This window comes from Trichosurus vulpecula, chromosome 5, assembly GCF_011100635.1.
Source record: "Trichosurus vulpecula isolate mTriVul1 chromosome 5, mTriVul1.pri, whole genome shotgun sequence".
In the NCBI taxonomy this organism is placed as follows: Eukaryota; Metazoa; Chordata; class Mammalia; order Diprotodontia; family Phalangeridae; genus Trichosurus; species Trichosurus vulpecula.
Window position 1 is genome coordinate 108,372,743 of NC_050577.1, and position 18,953 is coordinate 108,391,695.

General features: G+C 39.4%; 1 protein-coding gene across 2 annotated transcripts in view; it reads left to right on the forward strand.

The window, feature by feature from the left end:
• LOC118851926 (protein mono-ADP-ribosyltransferase PARP12-like) overlaps positions 1-18,953 on the forward strand; it is a 67,949-nt gene that overhangs the window by 11,072 nt on the left and 37,924 nt on the right. For both annotated transcript variants that reach the window (XM_036761513.1, XM_036761514.1), the window contains exons 2-3: positions 3,963-4,098; positions 13,735-13,996. In XM_036761513.1, the coding sequence (XP_036617408.1) occupies positions 3,963-4,098; positions 13,735-13,996 (398 nt within the window). The remainder of the gene's footprint in view (positions 1-3,962; positions 4,099-13,734; positions 13,997-18,953) is intronic.

Consider the following 18,953-nt stretch of genomic DNA (forward strand, 5'->3'; position numbering starts at 1 on the left):
GGATAGATGTCTGTTTTTTCAGTCAAGAAATCCTAGATTCAAGGCTAGTCTCTGAGGAATACTAGCTGTGTGACCCTGGGCATACCCCTTAACCTCTTTAAGACTATACTACATGGCTGTCTTTGAGACTGGTAAGGGCAGTTTCCATAAACTGATTAGAACACTAGAGAGAATTCATTAATCAAATTATAAGCCATTACCATAAAACCTTTTATTTGACTATAGGTCCTTCTCATTTTCCGCTGCTGCATCTTCTTTCAGGTTTTGCCCACTAAACTTGGGTGTTCCCTAAGTCTCTGTCCTGGGCCCTTTTCTCTCTCCTGTTTCTCTTGGTAATTTATCAACTCCCATAAATTCAAATATTATCTCTGCAAAGATAATTCCCACACCTATATATTTGGCCTTTTAAACATCGTGAATTGGATGTTCCATAGACATCTCAAACTCAAAATGTCCAAAATAAAGCTCTTCTTTAGCCTCAAATGCTCCCCTCTTTTCAACTTTCTAATTGCTGTAGAGGGTACCACCATTCAGGTGGTCAGTGAGGCTCTATACCTTGGTGTCATCCTTTATCCTTTTCTCTCATTCTCCCTATGTAGCCAATCTGGAAGGGAGGGGATAAACATTTATATAGTGCCTACTATGTGCCAAACACTGTGCTAAGAGCTTTTTATAAATATTATCCATTTGGTCGTCTTGACAACCCTGGGAAGTAGGTGCTATTATTATCCCCACTTATAGTTGTGGAACTGAGGCAAACAGAAATTAAGTGACTTTCCCAGGGTCACATAATTAGTGTCTGAGACTCACTTTGAACTCAGGACTTCCTGACTCTAGGCTCCACACTCTAACTGTTACTGGTCTTTTGTTTTTGAAGAGGACCAGTGGCATCATGGCATGATGTCTTGACTTGTGCAGGAATTGGATTTATGTGAGACAGAGTTACATAAAGTTGTCAGACTCAGTCTCTCTTCCTGAGTCATTGAAGTTCAGCAGCAAGACAAGAGTCAGGACAATTGACAATATTGGTCCAGGATGCAGGGGATGCCTGACCAAGCTCTAAGTGCTCCACAGAGCCTACTTCAATGGCCTTCATGGCTGTTGGAACAAATTGTTCTCATCCGTCCGTTAGGCCAGAGGAACTCTTATATGCTTGGGGTAGACATCCTGTTAACTCACTAACAGTTTGAGGCCTGTTGGTTACCCTCAACCTGGTTTAGCTGGTCTGCTGGGACAGTTTTACCAGTGTGTGGCCTCTGCACATGCTATTGATGAGCAGCCTTGAATAGGGCTCAGCATGCCTTCACATCAGAGGTGCTATTCCTCCCCGAACACCCCATAAACCCCGGAGGCCCCATATGGCCCTGTTGCACCACCAGCTGCCTCCAATCTCTTGTGTTGTTTTTAACCTTTACAACATCTCTTGTGTGTGCATTTACATGTATATAATGTGTGTATGGATGTATGTGTGTGTATAGATATACACATATGTATATATACACGTATGTGCATATACACATAAATGTGTGTGTGTCTATCTATATCTCTATCTATATCTATTCCCTGGTCTAGGGCCTCATGACTTTTCAACTAAACTATTGAAATGTAATTCTCTTCGGTCTCCTTGACTGAAATCTCTCCCTTGTACAATCTATTCTCCAAAATGTTCTGCCATCTGTCAAAGTGATTATTCTATAGTGAGGTCTGACTCTGTCATTGGTCTACTCAATAAGCTCAAGCAGCTCCCTATCACCTTCTGGATCAAATGTATATTTCTGTTTGACATTTAAAGCCTTGCAAACCTAGCCCCTTCCTGCTTTTCCAGTCTTCTTATACTTGTCTCCCATTCCTGAACTCTACAATCCAGCTACATTGGCCTATCTGTTAGTCTTCATACTTAACACTCCATACCTCAATTCAATGTCTTTGTACTGGCTGTCTCCTGTACTTGGGATGCTCCATCTCCTCACCTCCATCTCTGATTTTCCTGGACTTCTTTTGATATTCAGCTCAAATCTTACCTCCTTCAAGAGGCCTTTCCTGAGCCCCCTAAACTATTACTCTTTTCCCTCTGAGATTACATTCAATTTACACTGTATTTAGTACATATGTATTTATTGCAGGTTGTCTCCCTCATAGAATGTGAGCTCCTTGAGGGCAGGAATAGTTTTTGCCTTTCTATCTGTCACTTAGCATAGTGCCTGCCACATAGTAATTGCTTAATAAATGCTTGTTGACTGACTGACTAGTATATGTGACCACATAAAACCATTTATCTTCCCTATTTCTTCATCTACAACATAGAGAGAATAGAATTTTAAAATAATTTAATACTTTTTTAAGAAAAAGTATGCTTCCTTTCTACTACTTTCTTCCTTGTGTCTAAACTAAAACAATAACAGATCCCTCAATATAGATCTACCTAGTCTGGCAAAACAAATTCCCACATTACCCATGTCTGAAGATGTATTTTTCTTTCTGCATTTTAAGTTCATCACCTCTCTATCCAGAAGATCATTAATTTTTTTGTACTCATGGCTTATAATTTTGTTGATCAGAATTCTAAAGCTTTTTAAAGTTGTTTTTCTTTATAATATTTGCTGTCATTGTATAAATTGTTTTCATTTCTGCTTACTTCACTCTGCATCAGTTTTCTTGAAATTGTCCGTTTCATCATTTTTTATGGCATGATCATATTCCATTACATTCATAAACTACAAATTGTTTAGTTATCATCATCTTCATTTACTTTAACACATTCTTCCATACTTTTCTACTGAGTGAGACAGCTCTTGTAGCAAAAAATAAAAAAAGAAAGTGAAAGAAAAATGAGAAACACAATTCAACAACAATAACAAATACCAACCAATCATGACATCTTCTCTGTTTTCCACTTATATTCCCCATCTCTGCACACAAGAGAGGAAATTGCATTTTGGGAAAACAGACCTGTTTGTTTGTTTTTTTTAATTGTATTTTATTTTTTCACAGTTACATGCAAAGACAATTTTTAACATTCATTTTAAAAAAAATTTTTAGTTCCACATTCTCTCCCTTTCTTCCTTTCCCCTCCCCAAGATGGTAAGTAATTTGGTGTAGGTTACATATATGCAGTAGTGTAAAACATTTCCTCATTTGTTACGTCATAAAGGAAGAAACAGACCAAAAGAGAAAAACACAAAAGAAATAAAGCGAAAAACAGTACGCTTTGATCTGTATTCGGATTCCATCAGTTCTTTCTTTGGAGATGGATAGCATTTTTATTATGAGTCCTTTGGAATTGTCTTGGATCATTCTATTGCTGAGAATAGCTAAGTCATTTACTGTTGATCATCATACAGTATTGCTGTTACTGTATACAATGTTCACCTGGTTCTGCTCATTTCACTTTGCATCAGTTCCTGTAAGACTTTCCAGGTTTTTCTGAAAGCATCCTGCTCATCATTTCTTATAGCATGATAGTATTCCATTGCAATCATATACCACAACTTGTTTAGCCATTACCCAATTGATGGGCATCCCCTCAATTTCCAATTCCTTGCTGCCAGAAAAGAGCTGCTATCAATATATTTTTACAAATAGGTCCTCCCACCCTCTTAAAAATCTCTTTGGGATATAGATTTAGTAGTGATATTGCTGGAGCAAAGGGTAGGCACAGTTTGATTGCCCTTTGGGTGTGGTTCCAAATTGCTTTCCAGAATGGTTGAATCAGTTCACAACTTCACCAACAGTGCATTAGTGTCCCAATTTTCCCCGCATCTTCTCCATTATTTATCAAGAAAATAGACCTGTTACAAAGAGTAACAAACATGAACAAATCAAATTTCTTGATTAAGAGGGATAGTCCTGTTGGTATGATACCATTAAATTAATCTGTCTAGATAAAGAGTCAAGACAGTAAATTCCATTGATTGCCTTATCATTCACTTAAAATTTTCCTCACATCTTTCACTTTCTCCTAGGTATAAGTGCAGATTTTCCCATGATATTCATTTGCCTGGAAATAGCAAAATCTTGAAAAATAATGCTCTTTTTGGCATTAATGAGTCGGAGCTCAAAGTCCTGCTTTTTCAGAATGATCCTTCCCTTTTGCCTGAGGTGAGTCACAGAAACACTAATAATGGGGTGGTGGAGTGAATCCAGTATTAATGTGCCTACTATGTTACTCTCTACTAAGTGCAGGGCACTATGATAGTTGCACACACAGGTTTGCAACAGATTAATAAAATACTTAGCTTGATTTTTGTATCCAGGGAACTTAAGAATGGGGTTAAGAAGTGGGGTGATATGTGGTTACCAATGGTGGTACAGGTCTCTTGACATCAAATGGGCCTAGAATCAGCTGCATAATTGGTGAAGATTTTCACCTCTGGAAACAGTGTGGTATTGAACTAAGGGGTATGCTAGAAAGAGTACTAGACTGGGAGTCCAAAGATCTGAGTTTTTGTCCCAGCTCTATGACCCATCAGCTGAATAACCTTAGCAGATCATTTAACCACTCTGGGATATAGTTTGCTTATCCTTTAAAATGAGAACATTTAACTAGATCAGTGGCAGCCTGGTGAAACTTATAGACTCCTTTTTCAGAATAATTCTTTTAAATGCTTATGAATGCAGAAGATTTCAATGGAAACAAATGATATTGAAACACAATTATCAAAATGTTAAAAAACCCACACAAACACAGCAAGTTCATGGGCCCCAGGTTAAGAACTCCAGAGTTAGATGATCCCCAACATTTCTACAATTCTAAAATTATATAATGCTAAATAAGGTACAATTTTATATATGTACATAAATATATAACACACACACACATATATATATAATTTCTCTTTTATGTGTAAAAACAATCAACATTTGTTTTTTTTTTAATTTTGAATTCCAAATTCTCTTTCTCTCCCTAGCAAGCAATTTGATATAGGTTATACATGTACAGACATGCAAAATATATTTCCATATTAGTCATATTGTGAAAGAAAACACAGACCAAAAAGAATCATCAAGAAAAATAAAGTTTAAAAAGGCGTGCTTCAATCTGCATTCAAAATCTTATCACTTCTTTCTCTAGAGGTGAACAGCATTTTTCATCATAAATCCTTCAGAATTGTCTGAGATTATTTTATTGCTGAGAATAGCAAAGTCATTCACAGTTGGTTATTGTACAATATTGCTGTTACTGTATACAGTGTTCTCCTGGTTCTGCTCACTTCATTTGCATCAGTTCATGTAAGACTTAACAGATTTTTCTGAAACCATCCTTCTTGTCATTTCTTATAGCACAATAGTATTCCATCACAACCATATACCACAACTTGTTCAGCCATTCCCCAATTGATGGGCATTCCTTCCATTTCCAATTGTTTGCTACCACAAAAAAAGCTGCTATAAATATTTTTGTACATATAAGAACCTTTCCCCTTTTTATGTCTTTGGGATGCAGACCTGGAAGTGGTATTGTTGGGTCAAGGGGTATACACAGTTTTATAGCCCTTTGGGTATAGTTCCAAATTATTCTCCAGAATGGTTGGATCAGTCCACAACTCTCGTTTTCAAAGAGGACCAGTGACATCATGGGTGATGTCTTAACTTGTTTGTAAATTCAATTGAAGTGAGGTAGAGTTGGACAGAGTTCTCAGCTTCATTGTCTCTTCCTGAGTCATTGAAGTCCAGTGGCAGGACAGAAGTGAAGACAAATGACAATGGCCCAGGATGCAGCGGATGACCTTGGTGTCCTCAATCCCTGACCAGGCTCTAAGCCTTCCATAGCTCCTGCTTCAGCTGCCTTCATGGCCTTTGGAACAAATTGTTCTCATCTACCCATTCCACTGGGCATAGTCTTCACATGCTTCGGGTAGACATTCCTCTAATTCACCCACAGGTTTGAGGCCTGTTGGTTGCCCTCAACCTGGTTTTGCCTGTCTGGTGTGATGGTTTTACTGGATTATAGCTGCTGTGCATGCTACAGCTTCTTGGATAGTTGGGTGGCAAGTGGATATGAAAGGTACATGAGCAGCCCCGAAAAGGGCTCAGCAAGCCCTCACAACAGAGTTACTAGTCCTCTCCAACACCTTGGGGGTTAGTAGAGTGTTGAAAAGACAAAAGATTTAAGTTAAACACTGAATGGACTGCCTTATGAAACAAATCATAAACTACCCATCACTGTAAGTATTCAAGAAGAGGGCAGAAACAACAGGGATATTGTAGAAAGGATTCTTTCATTGGCTGTGAAGTTGGAATCCATGGCTTCTAATAACTCTCAATACCAAGATTCTAAAACACAAAATAAGAAAACTAACTTGATAGGGTTGTTGTTTTGTCCTTCATTCTCTGAAGAGGACCATGATGTTAGGAAGATGATGCCATGACTTGCAAGTGAATTGGATTTAAGTGAGGGAGGACCGTACAAGGTCACTAGCCTCATTTTCTCCTCTGGAGCCATCTGGATCCAATGGCAAGATATGTATATAGTAGCTCCATCAAAGGATACGTTTGCATAGCCACTTTGTATTGGATGGTTCTCTCAAAGAACAAAGAGCTGACTAGGGAACCAATGGCTAAAATCAGTAGTATAAAATTGAAAATTAATTTTAATTCTATTGTTAAGAGTTAGTCAAATTAGATTTAATATTCCCCTTTGCAGTAAGTTTTATTCAGGTAATCTCAGTTCACTTGGGTCACAATTCTTTTCTTGTGATGTAGGTAACCTCAGGTCACTTATCTCATAAGTCTTATGGGGTAGCCAAAAAAGAAAGAGAAGGTCGTTAAGTATTTCACCCATGAAACTTGCCTAAAAGTCAAGCTTTTGTCTTGTAATTACTTCCCCTCTGCACTCAATTTTATTGTGAATTGAACTACTGTATTGTTTACCTTGTAACCTCACCCTCTACCTACTTTACTCAAATTCAACTGATTCAGTCTAAGCCTTTGTGGATGATCCTTGTCTTCCCAACTGATCCTATCACAGAGGATAACTCCCATCTCCCAAAGAAGAAGTAATGGGGAGGAGCTGAGATGACTTATAACCCACCTTCTCATTAAAATGCCTACCAATCAGGGTTGTCATGATGTAATGTCATCTTGTTAATTGTTATAAAAGACCCTTTGAGCCCTCACTCAGGGTCTTTGGTAATGAGAGAAAGGGTGCAATTCCACTGACTTGATCTCAGTTGAAGCTACGTTTTTCAAGGAGGGGCTCATGTTCAGCCATTTCTCAGTGGGCTAATTCTTAACACAAAAAGTGATGCTCTGACTCTTCTGGTATTTATGACTATTCTAGACTCCCTTGGGCATATACACCCAGTAGTGAGATCACCAGGCCAGAGTGTGAATAGTTTGTTTACACCTTTAAGTTGTCCCAAAAGTCTTGGTGCAGTTTTAATATTTTTCATAGCTTACATGAGTGCACAGTATCTGCCACATAGTAGGCATTTAATAATTTAAGTTTTTATAGCTTAAAACTACACTAACACTTTTAGACCATCCTGTAGCTCTTGATGCTATGTAAAGAGATATCTTGTGTCACAGTGGATAGATAATGTCAATCATGACATTATCCAGGCAAAATTTGGTTGCCTGGAAAAGTTCATCAGTATTGTACACTAGTTCCATGATGGCATGCTTTCATGGGTTCTGGATTTTTATTCTTGTGTTTTCCCACTCAGTAATGGAGTGAAGCAGGGCTGTGTGCTTGGTGCATGCTTTTTATCATGACGTTTTCTGTAATGTTGTTAGATGCCTTCAACAAGGACAAAAATAACGTCAAGATCAGCCACCACACTGAAGGTTATTATCTTAAATGGCTACAATTATTTGAAAAGGCTATAAGCCAAAACTAAAGTGGAGGGAGAATTGGTATGCTACTCTTTGTTCAAAGATGATTGTATGCTCAGTGCAGCCTCCGACTGAGATGTGACAGAGTATGGATTAGTTCTCTGCCATTTGTATTAATTTTGGCCTGATAATTAACACCAAGAAAATGGAGCTTCTCTACCAGCCAGCACCACCATCCATACGTGGAACCATCAGTTACAGCAAGTGCGCAAATTCTGAATGGGGTGGATAAGTTAATTTACCTTGGCAGTATATTTTTCAGGGATGTCTACATAGATGGTGAGGTTGATAAACACATTCCCAAAGCTAGCTCAGTGTTTGGGAGGCTCTGGGAGAGAAGAAGTATTAGACTGACTACTAAACTGAAGATCTACAGAGCCATTGTGCTAACCTCATTTATTATATACCTGTGAAACCTGGACTGTATTCCAGAACCATGCCAAGAAACTGAATTTCTCCCATATGAATTGTCTTAGGAAGATTCTGAAGAACAGCTGATAAGGTACCGGACACTGAGGTCCTTTCTTGATCTAAACTGCTAAACATTCAAACTCTGCTGCAAAGAACTTAACTCCGTAGGGCTGGTCATGTTTGAGTACCAAGCATAAATTCCCTTAAAAGACTGTGGACTTGAGCTGTGTGATGCTTGTACTAACTGATTAAATATGCTAGAGCTTTCCTTTTTCACCAGGGAACCAGACAATGGAGTAGCACAACTAGCCAATTAGGAGGATTTCTGATGCCATGGGCTGCTTGACATACCGGTGATCCTTTGTGAAGTAAACTTTAGCTGAACTCAGAGATTCCTGCAATGCTGAAACCAGTCTTGACCTACTGAGAGAGAAAAGCAAACATTTTGCTTTCTGATTTATCTAAAAAGGAGCAAATCTCCTGCTTTCTGATTTGTTGTATTTACAGATATCTTCTCCCTAAACACCCACTTCTTGCCTGACTTCCCAATTTATTGTGTTTCTCCTGACTTAGGGAGAAGTTATTTAACCTTGACTTAGCTATGAATACCTCAAAAAGTCCTAAATAGCTCAAATATGTATAAATACTTCACCCTTTCCCACTCCCCTTTGAGCAGATGAGAACATTGTCTCAATGCTCCAGCTTGTAAGCTTTTCTTCTCAGGCAATAAATGCAGTTATAGTCTTTGTAAACTGTGATTAGATTCCGGCTCATTCCAGGTCCCCTTTTGGACCTGGGGCTTCTCCCATTTTTGCAGTTCACAAGAGTTTTTTATTTTAACAAGACCATTTTACAGAGAACTCACACAAGGAAAGCACTCAAATGGAGGTCAGAAGATACAAAGACACTCTTAAGGTCTCTCTGAAGAACTTAGGAATCTCTTGTGAGACATGGGAGACACTGGCACAGGACCACCCAGCATGGCCTACCCACATCAAATAAGACACTGTGCTCTGTGAGCAAAGCAGAATTGCAGTTGTTCAAAAGAAACATGAGATATACAAATTTAGAGACATTTCCACTCCAAATGTTCATATGGACTATTTGTGCCTGATCTGTGGTTGAACCTTCCCAGCTCATATTGGTCTGACCAGCCACAATTGGACACACCGTACCTTGACCCCAACCTAGTGATGTTATTTTGGTCCCTTCAAGCATGAAAGATAACAACCAACTGGCTAGAACCCTGGGCCTAGCGTCAGGAAGACCTGAGTTCAAATTTGGCCTCAGATATGTACAGCCTCTGTGGGTCTGGACAGGTCATTTAACCTCTTGGTAACTCAGTTTCCCTATCTGTAAAATGAGGTTAATAATAGCATCTACCTCTCAAGGCTGTTGGGGGGATCAATATTTGTAAAGACCACTCAGCATAGTGCCTGGTACATAGTGCCAGTACCTGTTTAATCCTTTCCACTTCTTCCTAAAGAACATTAGACTAGAAGCAGAGACTATAGGCTTCCTCAGGCCTGAGTTTCAGAGTTGTTACGCTCAAGTTATCAAAAGACAATAAAAAACCTACTGCTTACCTTCTGCCTTCTAGCTTATTACAACTGTTCTTTCCTCCTTGTTTCCTCTTTCCTTTATCACAAAATCCTGGGACATAAATAAAATAGGGATTTTTCTTTTCTTACTCATTGGAAAAGAAGTTTAGAAACCTTGAGTGGTTTGACCAACAGGTTAGTTTTAGAACTATACCCTTCTAGGTACAGCAGTTCTTTTCAGCATGTCTAAGAAAATTATCTTTAAATATTTTCTTAGTTTCTTTTGATTTGATTTGCTCTTAATTTGTCTGCTGTTATTCTTAAGTGCCTTGAACACTTGACCATTTTTATAGACAGTGGCTTGCCCAGAGCTACATGTTGTCTGAGGCAGGATTGGAACTCAGGTCATCCAGACTCCAAGTCCAGCACTATCCACTGTGCTACCTAGCTGCCTAAATAGAGGAATAAATTATTAAAACACTATTATTTAGAATGACTTATTCTCTGGGTGTTGCACATACTTAATTTTACTCTACCAAAGGTGTGATAACAAAATAAGTCAGGCATACCAAAGATGCCCAGGTGGCTGAAGTATTACATCTGTTGTGTGTGTGTGTATATATATATATATATATATATATATATATATATATATATATAAAACATATGCAACATGATTCTGCCTTTTCAGCCTGATGTTTGCCAGCATGTTTATTCTCGACCACAAGACTACTTTGCTCCTTGCCAAACCTGACTCAAGTTTGTATCCTCTTTAATGAAAAGATAGATTGTGGAAGTTGAGGAGTTTGATGAACCAAGAAGCAAGGGCATTTCAGAGGACTTCAGCATGTAAATTGAAGTCTCCAAAGAGAAGGTCAGGAGCTAGTCATTACAAAATGCTGTGAGAATGAAAACTCTGAGAGACATTATTATTGGGTAATTAATGACCAACTTATTAATTAGGCTAGCCAGCAATCAGTAAATTGATGGTCAATGGTTTCTCATTAACCAAAGTCACCAAGGGAGACCCTGAAATGCCTTAAATCCTTTCTAATGAGGAGCTCCCCTGAAAAGTGAAATTCAACCCTGATTGGTGCACATTTAATGAGGAAGTGGACTAAAAGTTTTCAGCTTCTCCTCCTGAGAACGTCCACTTAATCTTGAGACTGAGCAGTCTTAAGGCATCTGGGCAGGGAAAGCCATCTCCATCCAGACCTCTCTAGCTCATTTCTCCAACATAAGCTGAGTTGCTCTGAACTCTAATGGAGGGGACCACGGACAGGGGTTCTTCCTTCTGACAGAGGCTTGCTCGAACTGGATTCTGTTTATACTCTAAACAGAAATCTGATCTCCCAGTAGGGCTTGGTGTCTTGAGGGCTAGGAGCATATCTCATCACTCAGCCATGCCCTACAGAGGCTAACTGACCTTTTCAGGAGTTTGGCTTTAACAGAAGGGTAAAGGGTAGATAACATTAATAATTGGTTATTAATATAATAGTATAATATTAGTTTCTCTCAGTGCTTAATGACCTTTTCTTTCATTTTTGGCTACCCTATCCCTTCCCTCACCCTCCCTCCCCACCCCCTTAATTGGAAAAAAAACAACCCTGTAATCTGTATATTCAAATAAAGCAAATTCCCACACTTGCTGTATCTGAGAATATATGTATTAATCTGCATCTTGAATATAGGGTGTAGTCTTGAAATAGTGTGTCTAACGTCCATCCTGGCCACCAGGGTGTCTAATGCTAGTCTTGATGTGTCTAATGCTAGTCTTAGTTTAAGGAAACATTTCCTAACAAGTCTCTCAAGGTGGATAGGGCTGCTTCAGGAGATATTGGCTCTTCCCTCATAAAAAGTTTTTTTAATTTAAATTTTTATAAGTATTCATTTTTATCCTTGTATTTCTAGCACCTACGTATACTTGGCACATATAGGAGGTACTTAATAAATGCTTGTTGTATTTAATTATTTATTCATGCCTTGAGATAGTGACATCATATTCGCTGTTTTCCCTCCTAAAACCCTATCTTGTAACAAAAAAGAATAGTTTATAAAAAATTAGTCTGACTTTAATATCCCTCAAAAAAGAACATTTCCATAAATGAAGTAGAACAGAAACAGTGGATTATATATAAAACCACACATTTCTATTATGTATAGCTTGCTTTTTTTTTTAAGAATATAATAAATTATTTTGGTCAGTGTGAAAATTGGGTTATTTCACTATTCTTTAGTTTGTACAGCTCTTCCCAAATATAACATAGATCTTCAAAACAAAGGCCAGGTGAGCAAATATCCGTTACTTTATAGTAGGGAATTATTTTTCATAAGTGGATTGGACTAGGTGGCTACTGAATACTAAAAATGTGTGCTTCTGTTACTTTGTGTTTACGTAATGAAACCTTTAACTTCTTGGCCATATCCGCTTCTAACTCTGACCTTCTTGGCCTCACTTAAATAAGACCTTGTCTTCCTGACCTTACTCATAGAATTCTATGATTCAGTCCCCTTGACTGGCCCAATTAGTATCCTCAACCTGTTTGGTTATTTGAAAATTATCTGTGTACATTTCCATAAGAATTTACCCAATGACATCTTAGAAATAAAAGGAGCTATTTTAAACACTGGGTAAGAGGGAATCTTTAATTGCTAAGTGTCTTTTGAAAATTATCAATTTTTTTGGCAGGGGGGATATATTGGTCAGTTCCCAACAATCCTATTCCATTCTGATGCAGGGGTTCTTCACTTTTTTTTTTCATGGATTTCTCTGACAGGTAAAAAGACCTTTTCTCAGAATAGTGGTTTTAAATTAACAGAATTTACAAAGGAGACCAATTATATGGGTCATCTAGTTTTAAGCTTTTCATAACTGAAAATGCACTGTGATTTTTGGGACATCTTGTCCTGAAATAGTTACCAAAAAGTTAAAAAAAAAAAGTTCACAGACCCCAGGTTAAGAATCCATGCACTAATAGTTAGGTGATTTTTCCTTTCATCCAGCTTGAATTTGTCTCTGCAACTTACTTTCCCCAAGGGGCCAATAAAAGTAATATTATAATCCTTCATCCACAGTCCAACCTTCCATATATTTGAAGGCTACTGTCTTGGCCCCCCGAGCCTTATGTTTTCCAGACTAAAACCCTCTCTGTTGCTTAAACTAATCTTCATGTGGCATAAACTTGAGGCTCTGCATTTTTTCTTTTCCTTAACTGGAAGCTCCAGCTGACCAGATTCCTTTCTAAAATGTGGCACCCAGAACTGAAAACATCAGACTTGTTGCCTGATGAGGTCGGAATACAGCTAGGCTATTATTTCCTTGTTTTTGGAAGATACAGCTAGGTCCCGATTAGTACTAATAATGAATCCTGTAGAGTGGTCACATTGTTCATATTTGCATTTTGTATTTCCTTGGGACTGGAGCCAGGTACCATATTTGCAAAATTGTATCTTTGAATATCAGTGCAAATTCAAATTCATGTAACTACTTCATGGGACTGTCATATTAATCAGAACCTAGTTGTATGCTGTTCTTAATGTAGCCTACAACTACATTAGCTTTTTTATTGCAATATCACACTTGACTCATTGAACTTATGGTCCACCAACCCTGTACCTTCCCTCCAAAAAGATCTTTTTCAGTTCCTTAGTATTGAATTCAAAGAATTTTTGTGATCTGATGATACATATGGAACATAACTGCTGTTTGAGGTTGTATTTTTTTTGCATAAACTTATTTTTTTCATTTGAAAAGTTTAAATTTTAATTCTTTTTATTCTTTGATACCTTTTGTTTTTAACATCACCTTCACTCCTTAGTATTGGATTCAAATGACTCCTTGGACTTGACATAAATGGAGAATACCCAATCCTGGGTCTATGTGTTCCCATTTTGAAATGTAAGGACTATATATAATAAATTGAAGTATTTCTTGATTCTCCTATGGCAGATCTGCTCCTTCTACAACAGAGGCGACGGGCCCCATGGATCCTGCAACCTCCAGGATAATTGCACCAAGCTCCATGTTTGTAAACACTTCATCTGGGGGGAGTGTAGGTTTCAGAAGTGCAAGAGATCTCATGATCTACATGCGGAAAATGTGTTGAAGTTGCTGAGGGAACAAGGTCTGAGTCCCTCTGCTATCTTAAACATCCAGAGAATCTGCAAGTATAAGCATTCAGAGATCTGCAAGTCCTTTGAGAAGAAGAAAGGTAAGAATGGAGGGGCTACCACGAATGACAGTATGGAAGGTTGTTTGTTTGTTTTTTCTTTGCTGAATATTTGAAGAAACCTTGTAAGCCTCACATTGCTTGGTCAATCTCATTTTTTAAAAAATCATTTATTTAATATTTTTAGTTTTCAGAATTAATTTTCACAAGAGTTTAATTACAAATTTTCTCCCCATTTCTACTCTCCCCCCCCACTCCAAGATGGCATATATTCTGATTGCCCTGTTCCCCAGTCAACCTTCCCTTCTGTCACCCCATTCTCCCCCCATCCCCTTTTCCCTTACTTTCTTGTAGGGCAAGATAGATTTTTATGCTCCATTGCCTGTATATCTTATTTCCTAGTTGCATGCAAAAACTTTTTTTTGAACATCTGCTTTTAAAACTTTGAGTTCCAAATTCTCTCCCCTCTTCTTTCCCCACCCAACCTCCCTAAGAAGGCAAGCAATTCAACATAGGCCACGTGTGTATCATTATGCAAAACCCTTCCACAATATTCATGTTGTGAAAGACTAATTATATTTTGCTCCTTCCTATCCTATCCCCCTTTATCCAATTTTCTCCCTTGACCCTGTCCCTTTTCAAAAGTGTTTGCTTTTGATTACCTCCTCCCCCATCTGCCCTTCCTTCTATCGTCCCCCCTTTTTTAATCTCCTTCCTCCTTCTTTCCTGTGGGGTAAGATACCCAATTGAGTGTATGGTATTCCCTCCTCAGGTCAAATCCAGTGAGAGCAAGATTTGCTCATTCCCCCTCACCTGCCCCCTCTTCCCTTGCAACAGAACTGCTTTTTCTTGCCACTTTTACGTGAGATAATTTACTCCATTCTATCTCTCCCTTCTCCCTCTCTTAATATATTCCTCTCTCATCCCTTAATTTTATTTTATTTTTTTTTTAGATATCATCCCTTCATATTCAACTCATCCTGTGCCCTCTGTCTCTCTGTCTCTGTCTCTCTCTGTCTCTCTCTCTCTCTCTATATATATATGTATATATGTATATGTATATGTATACATATATATATGTATATGTATGTATGTATATTCTCTTCAGCTACCCTAATACTGAGTACTGAGGTCTCATGAATTATACACATCATCTTTCCATGTAGGAATGTAAATAAAACAGTTCAACTTTAGTAAGTCCCTTAAGATTTCTCTCTTGTTTACCTTTTCATGCTTCTCTTGATTCTTGTGTTTGAAAGTCAAATTTTCTATTCAGCTCTGGTCTTTTCACTGAGAAAGCTTGAAAGTCCTCTGTTTTATTGAAAGTCCATGTTTTGCCTTGGAGCATGATACTCAGTTTTGCTGGGTAGGTGATTCTTGGTTTTAATCCTAGTTCCACTGACCTCCGGAATATCATATTCCAAGTCCTTTGATCCCTTAATGTAGAAGCTGCTAGATCTTATGTTATTCTGATTGTGTTTCCACTATACTCAAATTGTTTCTTTCTGGCTGCTTGCAGTATTTTCTCCTTGATCTGGGAGCTCTGAAATTTGGCAACAATATTCCTAGGAGTTTTTTTTTGGGATCTTTTTCAGGAGGTGATTGGTGGATTCTTTCAATTTCTATTTTACCCCCTGACTCTAGAATATCAGGGCAGTTCTCCTTGATAATTTCTTGAAAGGTGATATCTAGGCTCTTTTTTTGATCATGGCTTTCAGGTAGTCCAATAATTTTTAAATTATCTCTCCTGGATCAATTTTCCAGGTCAGTGGTTTTTCCAATGAGATATTTCACATTGTCTTTTATTTTTTCATTCCTTTGGTTCTGTTTTATAATATCTTGTTTTCTCATAAAGTCACTAGCTTCTACTTGCTCCAGTCTAATTTTTAAGGTAGTATTTTCTTCAGTGGTCTTTTGGAGCTCCTTTTCCATTTGGGTAATTCTGCCTTTCAAGGCATTCTTCTCCTCATTGGCTTTTTGGAGCTCTTTTGGCATTTGAGTTAGTCTATTTTTTAAGGTGTTATTTTTTTCAGTATTTTTTTGGGTCTCCTTTAGCAGGTCATTGACTTGTTTTTCATGGTTTTCCTGCATCACTCTCATTTCTCTTCCCAATTTTTGCTCTACTTCTCTAACTTGTTTTTCCAAACCCTTTTTGAGCTCCTCCATGGCCTGAGACCAGTTCATGTTTTTCTTGGAGGCTTTTGATGTAGGCTCTCTGGCTTTGTTGACTTCTTTAGGCTGTATGTTTTGGTCTTCTTTGTCACCAAAGAGAGTTTCCAAAGTCTGAGTCTGAATCTGAGTCCATTTTTGATGCCTGTTCATGTTCCCAGCCAACTACTTGACCCTTGAGTTTTTTGTCAGGGTATGACTGCTTGTAGAGTAGAGAGTGCTTTGTCCCAAGCTTGAGGGGCTGTGCTGTTGTTTTCAGAGCTATTTCTGCACAGCAAGCTCTGCCACACCAGCATTCTTCCTCCCCCAAGAACCACCAACCTGCACCAAGACTCAGATCTAAGCAGGCTTTGCACTCCCGCTCTCATCCGCCACTTAATTCCTCCCACCAGGTGGGCCTGGGGCAGGAAGCAACTGCAGCTGTAGTTCTATAAGCAGCCTCAGAGGTGCACTACCTCCACCGCCCTTGGGGCTGGTAGCCAAGCTGCAATCTTCTTTTACTCTGTCCCAGTAGCTTTTCCTACTAACCTTCTCTGTTGTCTTTGGTGTTTGTGGGTTGAGAAGTCTGGTAACTGCCACAGCTCACTGATTCAGGGCCCTACGGTCTGTTCTGCCCAGCTCCCCGTCTGGTTGGTCCGGGCGCAGCCTACGCCGGGCTCTGCTCTGCTCCCAGCTCTGTGAGATAGACCTTACCCAGTGACTATCCAGGCTGTCCTGGGCTGGAGCCCTGCTTCCCTCTGCTATTTCATGGGTTCTGCAGTTCTAGAATTTGTTCAGATTCATTTTTTATAGGTGTTTGGAGGGTCGTGGGGGAGAGCTTTAGGCAAGTCCCTGCTTTCTAGCCACCATCTTGGCTCTGCCCCAGTCTTTGCTTTCTTTACAGTAGAAAGGGCTGATTGCCCAAACTCCACCCTTAGGGTTTGCTGTACACCAATATCAGCCAGGGGACTTGGTGCTGATTAAAACCTGGAAAGAAGAGGAGCTCACTCCATCCTGGGAGGGACCATATCAGGTTCTATTTACTTCTGACACAGCAGTCCGAACCAAGCAAAAAGGTTGGACCCACCACCCTCTAGTCAAGGGACCTGTGGCTCCCCCTACCCAGTGGACTGTAACATCTCCAGAACCAGGGAACCTGAGGGTGAGGCTGAAGATCTCTCGGTGAATGGGTGAAAAGACTATACCTGCTGTACTGTTTTTGCTCTTTGCTTTCTCTGTATTCGCCTTTTTTATCTGTAGCTCTCTGCTTCCTCCCAAATGGGCTCAATCATTTTACCTGTAAGTACATCAACTGGCCTAATCCTACTCCTTCTGGTTACTGCCCTGGCACAACCAGTACCCCACTCTTCACTTGAGGAAAATCAGTTTGAGAAACTGATGGAGGTGGTGGCCAACCAATTTAACCTGACCAACTGTTGGATTTGTGGGGGGGCCGCAACAACTGAGAGGTGGCCGTGGGTCCCGGTCCCTCTCAGTCCGGCCTGGATCTTGAGTAACCGATCTATAACTCATAATGGTACTGGATTCTGGCAGGAATGGGAGGAACACTCTTGGCCTTTAACAGAAACTAGAGAGGGAAAGTATTGTTTAAATCAGACTGGAGAGGGAAGGTAGTTAGGAGAAACTAACTGTAATTGGACCTATAGTAGAAGACCCGAGTTGGTCAAATCAGTGAATTGTTCAATCCATTCCTCAGCATGGAATGAGACAGGTGTTCAGTGCCCGGATGGTAATTGGATAAGATATACTGCAGAAAGAAATAGAAAGGAAGGACTTGAGGAAAACAGCTGTTTAGGAAAAGGGAAGGAACTCTCCTGTAATGTAAGCTCAGACCTGCTCCTTTGTCAGAGAAGTAATCAAACCACCTTTGGGAATATCACCAATGATCTATGGAAGTGGGAACACAAAAATGGAACTCAACGTATGTTCTCCGAGTTCTGGAGCAAAAGAAATAGGACAGGATACAACTGTGAGTGGAAGGGGAAACAGGGTTTGTGGCAATGTAGTAATCCCTCCAAGATAGGAGGACCATTAGGAAGTGAAGACCAATGGTATTTTCCTATGGTGGCTCTAAGACCACAGTTATTTCTTCAGAAATGACCAGCATTAAAAGGGTATTATTGGATTTGTGGTTTGATGGCATACACTCACCTCCCAGTCAACTGGACAGGAATTTGTTACATAGGACTAGTCCTTCCCAAATTCTTTTTTCTTCGCAGCCAGGAAGGTGATCATTTAGGGATAAAACTCTATGATGATGTCAAAAGAGATAAAAGAGCAATTGATGCAGGAATTGCCAGCACTGGAGATGCAAATAGGTGGGGTGATGCCTGGCCCCCTGAAAGGATTATCCAGACCTATGGTCCTGCCACTTGGGTTCAAGATGGAAGTTGGGGATATAGAATTCCAGTTTACATGCTAAATAGATTGATCAGGCTACAGGCCGTGGTGGAAATGATGACCAGTCAGACAAATAGGGCCCTTGATCTTTTAGCCGACCAGGTCACTCAAAGCAGAGAGGCAATATGCCAACACAGGGCTGTATTAGATTATCTTCTCACAGAAGAAGGTGGGGTGTGTGGAAAACTGAACCTGTCAACCTGTTGCCTTAAAGTAGATGACAATGGAAAAATTGTGAAAGAAATCACTAAAAATATAAGAAAATTAGTACACGTCCCTGTCCAAACGTGATCGGGTCCCTTTGGGAAAGTGGGCTTGTGGTGGTCATGGTTGGGGGGAAGCTGGTGGAAGCAGATTCTATGGTTTCTACTTTTAGCAGTTAGTAGAGTGATCCTCCTCCCAGCATACCTGCCCTGTGTGATACAACTTA